The sequence below is a fragment of the Solanum tuberosum genome, unplaced genomic scaffold, assembly GCF_000226075.1.
Source record: "Solanum tuberosum cultivar DM 1-3 516 R44 unplaced genomic scaffold, SolTub_3.0 scf00069, whole genome shotgun sequence".
NCBI lineage: Eukaryota > Viridiplantae > Streptophyta > Magnoliopsida > Solanales > Solanaceae > Solanum > Solanum tuberosum.
The window spans coordinates 171723-179778 of NW_006238995.1; the positions used below are offsets into that span (position 1 = coordinate 171723).

Sequence of the window (8056 nt, forward strand, 5' to 3'; positions counted from 1 at the left end):
GTCACAGACGGATTTCTCGGTTATAAAAAAAAAAAAAAAAAAAAAATTAGCCTGCAGAGTTCTCCACTTCTGTACTCCATGCTACATTTAATTTAATTGGAAGGGTCTGAAAAAGACGGAAGGCAGGCCCATTATCTACTGAGTTTCGAATGTTAGGCCACTAGCTCTTGGGGATTTCTCGGTTTTCCGCATTTTTTTTATGTTTCTTGCTTGCCACCCACATCAATGTGCTGTTTCTGACTTTTTAAGGTTTATGTGGTTCATAGTATAGGTTTAGTAAAACTGAAAGAATCATAGAGTCTTCATGTTTAGTAAGACAAACCTTGTTATAATTGACCCTTCAGATCTGCCTCTACACTTTCTCATTACTGAGCAGTTGTTGCGTTTGCAATGAATTCTCTGCTGCGTTTTGATGGCATTATTTGCAGAAAGCTTTAGACGATTTCAATTTCCAGTTATAAAAACAACGATTCTTGCTCTGCCCTTACAAAAGAAAAGGGACAATCTCAACCTTTATAGCAATATGAAATTACCTTCGTCTCCTGCCACAAAGCAAACATATAGCCAGTTTACTTTCATCACTCTAGTCGCTCCAATTGATTTATGTGAGGTCAGCTTCAATGATTCATTGGTGCCTTGGATGATATAAGATCAACTAGCGGCTTGCTCTCCCCCCTTTTCCCTTCCTTTTTTGGGGATAAGCGTTACTAATGTCTTCTTCTTTTGTTCTTTGCAGTGAATCTACCACTGCCAGTACTCTTGTGGCATAGAGAAGACTCTGCTTTTGCGGTCAAATTTTGCCTCCAAAGTTCAATATTAAGTCGGAACTGCCAGGATGCTTAATTGAGAAAAAAAACTGTTAAGATATTGGTGATGATTTAGTTCTTTTTTGAGTTGGTATTTGATTCCCTTTTCTTTCTTTAGATGTTGTGATATATTCAAATCTTGGCTGCTTATGTTTAATAGTTGATCTTACCAAAGCTTTAAAATTGTTACGAATGTCTGCTGGGTTAGTTAATGATGAATTACCTTACTCCATATCTATATTGGGTCTAGAGATATAGTCTGCTCTATGTTGATGCTGTATCATGGAAACAATTAAACCGGTTTTTGCTCGTGCTCCAAAAATTCTTAAATTTTTTATGATATGAGATTGAATGTTATAACTCTCGTTTGTATTTTACTTTTTATTGGTGCTGGCAAACAGTGTTTATAAAAAATTGCAGAAAACGGTACTTTGTAAGAAAAGATAGCTGCCATAACAAGCTATGTAGACCAGCTATTAATGCCAATTATATAGCCAAAGAATGTAGATAGTAAGCTAGTAAAGCAATGTAGATACTAATCATATTTATGAGAAAAATACAACTTAAAAAAAATCCTAATTGCATATTCAAACAAACTCCAACTTCAAATTTATCTGATTCCATATCACATGTCTAAACGGACCCTAAGATGAGGAATTGTAACTATATAACTTCCAACTTTCAGGTGTTTGATATGGCAAAGAGATAACACATGGTTAATTGCACCAAGTTGACAACACTGCAAGCATTTTGTCACAACTGCTATCAGCTAGCAATTGGCAGTACTTTGCCCAAAATCTTTAGCTAATGCTTAATATCAATTGGCAACCATCCATGTGTTAAATAATTTCACTCTTAACTCAAAAGTGCAAGAATTTTGTCAATATCTTCTATCAGCTAGCAAATTGGCAGCACTTTGTCCAAAACATAGCAACCATCCATGTACTAATAACTTACTCAAACTCAAAAGTCCCCATGACACAAAATCCAAACTGCTATGAGCAACTCCCAAATGTCTGAGGAAAAACTAGCAAACACAGATAGCGATATACACACTCGTAAGACGAGTTCCTTCATTATTTTTGTGTTCAACAGCATCAGATACCTTTAAGAATATGCAAGTGTTTCTAGAATCAAACATGAAAAGTTATTTTAAAATGCACTAAATCCAGTTTTTCACCAAGAAGATTGAGTTTTATTTGAATATTTTCTTCTACAGTTTCCAGGATCATCCCAGAAAGCATGCAACATTTCACATTTTCCAAATCTTAATGCACTAGTTTCAGAGGCAAAATTATAATATCTAGATACAGTTCGAGTTTAATGTCTTTCCAACAAATCATATTTGAACAGCCATGGACAAAAGCAGTAACTAAGATGAGAGAAACCCATGATTCAGAAGTCACAATTTTCATTTAATCCACACCCTGCTGCTACTTCTCCCTTTCCCCGGACATCACTGTGTTCAGAAGGGAAGAGGAGAAAAACAAAGGTTCCAAACATTTTAACCTTCCAAGAAGTGAAAGGTGCGAAAGTTTGTATGATCCAGCAACATGCTTTTGTAGGAAAGTAGCGTTAACAAGATGGTGAAGGCTAAACTCCAGAAAGACGAGATCTTATCAAAAGACGCAACATTTTTATGGGTTATCACATGTGTCGAAGATTTTACATCTCATGTTAAGGATTGTAACAAGTCAAAGAAGTACTTATACAAACACTAGAAAGGCAGTGAGGATGAAAAGCAAACTGTCTCCATGATTCCTCTATCTAACTACTTCGCCGGGTGAACAGTAGGGTGCTGCAATAATTAAATGAAAAAGGGAAACAGAGAACCTAGAGTTGCAGGACCGAGGCTTTAACCTTTTTCTAACGTCTTAGCAACCTGAAGATATTAGTAATCACTTCTCTCTTCTGGTACAAGAAGTAACTATTTGCTTACTTTGTGCATCTTGAGATTAGTACGCTCTATAGTCCCGCATCTTTTGCCATATCTAACATTGCAGTTTCAAATGAATCCTTATACCCGCACCCCCACTTTTTTTTCTTCTCCACGAAACAAAAGTTCCAGAAAAACTAGAGAAAGGAAAGAACTGCACCAATCTATTACGGTGACCCTAATTTTTTTTATGAGTATTATTACAATGACCCTAAATAATCAACTTTTAATAGTATAACATGAGATGCATAATCTTATATTTAGAAATAGAAGGATCTAACTTCAGCAACTATGTACGAGGAATGATCACAGAGAAGAAATATCAGAAAGTTGTGGCAACATAAAAACACATAACAGGATCAACCAAAATCATCAACCTAGAGCACAATATCATCTTGATTAACAAGGAAATATTCAATTTAAAAAGATATACAGAGTGAACCAAATATAGAACTATCTTGCTACGTTTATTAGAATCTGATAAAGATGATACATGATCACTGTCCATCAATCAGTAGCAGCTCTATCTGTCATGAATTCTACAATTATAAAACTACAACAATTACACTTCAAAAGTGGAAAAAGAAAAAAAAAAGATGGCTTCAGTTTGCATCTGATACATAACAACTTGCCCAGCAAACACTGTCCATCCACCACAAATTCTTCGTCGTGGGATTGGATGTGCCCCTTATATATGGTATCATTAAGATATGGAGGGGAAAAAAACACAAGGGGGCAACAAGCTGGAGATACATGAAAATAATCATAAGAATCAAAGTGAAAAGAATTAATTGTCCTACCACTCGATTAAATCGAAATGTATCACTGCGCGCTTTTCTTTCCATTACCATAGTAGCTTAGGTACCATCGAACAAATTTCTTCAATCCTGTCTGTAGATCTGTGGTAGGCTTATATCCAAACTCCTTCTGGGCCAAACTTATATTTGCATGAGTAAACTGCACATCTCCATTCCTTGGCAACTTCATAATCAATCTCTTAGCCTTTACCTTTAACAACTTCTCCAAAATGCTGACAAGATCAGATACTGGGACAGGAGAAGTGTTGCCCAAATTGAACACCCTCAATTGAGCAGGACCTTTCTTCTTCCCACCACTTCCGGTGCTCTTCTTAGCCGTGTCCAACGCCCCCAAACAACCCTTCACTATGTCATCAATGTAGGTAAAATCCCTCGCGACCGTGCCATGATTAGCTGCCTCAAAGATTGGAATTGACTTTCCCTTCAAAATATCCCTTGTGAAAAAGAAGTAAGCCATATCTGGCCGCCCCCACGGTCCATAAACCGTGAAAAACCTCAATCCAGTTATCGAAAGCCCATATATATGATTATAGGTATGAGCAATCTCCTCACCAGCCTTCTTAGTAGCAGCATATAAACTAGCAGGTTGGTCTGTCCTATCCCTCTCTGAAAAAGGTACCTTAGTATTCAATCCATATACAGAACTAGACGACGCCCACACAATAGAAGGTTGAGGATTAACACTTTTGCAAACCTCAAGCATATTAACAAGTCCAGCAATGTTACTATGCACATATGAGCTAGGATTTTCCATAGCATATCGCACACCGGCTTGTGCAGCCAAATGCATAACATGAGTAAATGCAACAATTTCAAAAAGTTTCTTCAAGAGGGTGGCATCATTGATGTCAGCCTCAACAATGTACACCCCAGAGCGCTCTAATAGCTCTTGCCTCGCTCTTTTGAGCGAAGGATCATAATAATCATTGAAATTATCCAACCCCAACACGCCATTTCCGCGGCGTTTTAAGGCAGCTGATACATGTGTTCCTACAAAACCAGCTGCCCCAGTTACCAACACACACATACCATTACTTGACCTTGGTTTTGCTGAAGCCTTAATCTTTTTCTCCCAAGCTGGACCACCATAAGAGCTTGTTCTAAGAGATCTCCTGAAGAGATCTGAAGAAACATGAGAGGAAGATGATGGTGATCTGTAAAAGAATACAAAGATTAACCCCACAAAAACAAGTGACCAAAAAATGATCTTGGCTAAAGAAAATTGTAGCCTAAGCCTATTATAAGGTGATTTTTCAATCTTGAATTTTCCTGGGGTTGATGGAGTATTATCAATGTGCTTCATTTGTGACATTATTCTAACCAAATCTTGAAAATTTAAACAATACCCAAATCAAGAATCTCTCCAAATCTTTTTCCTCTGATTTTTCTTGATTAAAAACAAAACTCAGAGTTAGGGTTTGAGAAATTTTCCTTTTTTTTTTCTATATTTTTGCCCCCAATGAAAGAAAGATTGATTCTTGATAATGTAAATGGGGATAAGGAAAACAAGAAAAAGGGGTATGGGAAATTTTAGCACTTTATCTATAAGAATAAGAATCTTCTTGATTTCTTGAAAGGATTGGTTATTGTTCAAGATTACTTTGTGGGGTTTCTTGAAATGAAGTAAAGATTGGATTTTTATCAAGAAAATGGATGATTAGAGAAAGAGATTAAGAAGGGGGTGGACTAATTAGGGAGGGAGAAGAATGAGGTTTGAAGAATTTAAAAATGGAATAATGAAAGATTTGGAGTGGACTATTAGGTGGGTAGGGGGAGATCAAGATTCAAGAACAAAGTCAAACAAAAAATGTAAAATTAATGAAAATGGATTAGTTTAAACTTTGATTAGAGATGTTTGTAAATGAAAGATTAATTTTATTTTTTTTACCATTATTGAGGTTCTTGGAGGAGAAAGAGTTGGGGGAGATGGGAGGAGGGAGATTATTGTATTTGTTTGGTGGAGGATTAAAAAAAAATGAAACCTTAAATGTGAGGCATTTAAATATGTATGGAGTTTCTTGATTTTGAAAAAAAAGGATTAATTTTGAGGCCTTTAATTTACCTAAATTGTTTACTTATTTTGGAAAATTAAAGGATTAATTTTGAGGTCTTTATTTACATAGAGGTTTGGTTACTTTAAATATGAGGAGAGTTTCTTGAATTTTGGGAAAATGGATAATTTAGAGGTGTTTATTTAGATGAAAGAAAAATTGTTTTTACTTTAATTATGGAGGAGTTTATTGATTTTGGGAAAAAGGAGATTTAAGGTTTTTAGTGAAATAAGGATGGTTTGTTGGAGATGAAGTGGACGAAATTTAGGGGCTAATTATGAGGGGCTCCTAATTAACACCTTATTGGTTGGTGAGAAAGATTTATAGGGATTTGATAAGTTTGAATATCTACATTCCTCACTAATTTCAATTTTTTCATAATCTCTCCATCCACTTTTACTAAAATATTTATTTTATTTATTTAGTTAATTTATATAATAATTAATGATGGTATAATAAGATTATCGTTTACTTTTTAAGAGGTGTGTTAGGTCAAATACGACGATAAAAAGATCATTCCAATTATTCGCAGTTCACGAATTTATTGAAAAAATTATATAAATCGATTCGATATGGTTAGGTTTGATGAATTTTTCATATTCTTTTGACATCCCTACTTTTCGGAGTATTATGAACATAAAACTTCCATTTTGCTTTGTTTTTTAGTACGTATCTTTCTTGAATTAAAAGGAAATGAAAAGTAGCTTGATTACCATTAGAAAGGAAGATCATAGATAAATTCTTATACTTAATATTTATGGCAAATCTCAAATGCTAGAATATTACTATATAGTATGAACTTCTTGCAAATATATAGCTTTAAATATGCTTTCTTTTTTCTCATAATTCCATTTTTATACAAGATTATGTCTTGTAAAGTTCAAATAAATCAAACAAGTACAAATCATGATATTCACTTATTCTTTATCTAACTCAAAATCATTTGTATTCTAATATTGCACGAAGGGTTGAGAAATATAAGTGCCTTAATGGAAAAATATTCCAAAATTTGTGCTCCAACTATGTTACACTATGGTTTTCCTCTTTCCATTTATGAGATTTAGTTAAAAAATAAATTACTTCTTACTTTGTACTTCGAATCATAGCTATAAGCTTTTAAGGGAAAAGATACAGAAATATTTACCTCTGAATTATATGAAATAGTTCAAATTTGTCTTTGCTGATAATGTGGATATTTTTGAAGGCTACGTACAAGGTATATGGTAATCCACGATAGGATACAATATCAATGATATCATGAGATTGGAGGACTTAAAGAAAGTATATGGAAGAAAGACTTCTAGAACATTAATATACTCAAATAAGTACTTTTATAATTGGGTCTCTGAAAACGGCGTTATACGTTTGTCCCCTATTTCTGTATAAAATTTGTATAGTGAGTGAAAGAGTTATGATGCTTTTTAAATAGAAACAACTCATCGACAAAAAGTTAACTAAAATACATCCTCAAAAAGCAATTAAAAAAAAATGAAAACATTCAGCCAAGGAGAATTATTTTTGCCTTTGTATGACCTTACGAATGGGTAGAAGTTACCTACGCAACTTTAAATTGGAGAAACAAGATAAAGCATACAAAAGGAGATGAAAGTTACTCCCTCCATCTATCTTTACTTGTTTATATTTAACCTGACACATAATGAATAAAATGGCAATTTTTACTATGTCAATATTAATTACTCATATTAAGCCATCTCACTCATTGGAATATAAATTTGAAATATCTAGTACGTAATAATAAGAGGGATGAAGCTACTGTATTACATGGGATTCGAACAAACCTAGTAGATTTTGAGTAAACCTTATATTCATACTAAAATATCAATACAACAGTGTATAATCGTTGTCTGTGAACCCACAAGCAAAGAAAGATAGATGGCTCGGTGATCTCCGTCTGTCCAAGCATTATTTTTTTTACTTAATTAATATGTTGTAACAAAAAAAGGTTCTACTCTATTCACTACTTAAAGAACCCACAAACATTAAATTTTGGCTCAACCTCTGAATAATAAGAATGAAATAGGTATAAAATAACAGATTATCTCTTGAAATTTTAAATTGAACAAATAAAAATAATTATTTTTTAATATAATGAACAAATAAAAATGGACAGAAGTTAGATATATCTCATTATAGAGGTGTACATGATCGAGTTGGTTCGGATTTTTCAAATATCAAACCAAACCATTTGTGTCGGATTTTTAAATCTATAAACCAAACCAATAAAACTCGGGTTTTTCAACTTCAGATTTTTTCGATTTTTTCGGATTTTCGGGTTTTTTCCGGAAAAGTATTCATACAAACATATAATTTACTTGTACTTCAAATATTTCTTTAGTCCTACCAAAATACAACTATATAAGGTGTTTCTTAAGAAAATAACACAAAATATGATATGAGTAATGACACTAAAATATCCAACAAAAA

At 33.7% G+C, this 8056-nt stretch overlaps 2 protein-coding genes across 2 annotated transcripts in view; one reads left to right on the forward strand and one right to left on the reverse strand.

Moving 5' to 3' along the window:
- LOC102587574 (40S ribosomal protein S13-like) overlaps window positions 1-1042 on the forward strand; it is a 3827-nt gene extending 2785 nt beyond the window's left edge. Inside the window, exon 5 of the mRNA XM_006345451.2 lies at window positions 737-1042. Coding sequence (XP_006345513.1) covers window positions 737-770 — 34 coding nt within the window. The 3' untranslated portion in view covers window positions 771-1042. The remainder of the gene's footprint in view (window positions 1-736) is intronic.
- A 2143-nt stretch (window positions 1043-3185) lies between these two features.
- On the reverse strand, window positions 3186-5509 carry LOC102587896 (UDP-glucuronate 4-epimerase 3). The gene has a single exon (XM_006345452.2). The coding sequence runs from the start codon at window positions 4870-4872 to the stop codon at window positions 3565-3567; it is 1308 nt and encodes a 435-aa protein (XP_006345514.1). The 5' UTR covers window positions 4873-5509; the 3' UTR covers window positions 3186-3564.
- Between the last annotated feature and the right edge of the window lie 2547 nt (window positions 5510-8056).

What these genes read in the sequence shown, in the direction of transcription:
- LOC102587896 (XM_006345452.2), bottom strand. Translation starts at nt 4,872, where the DNA reads ATGTCACAAATGAAGCACATTGATAATACTCCATCAACCCCAGGAAAA.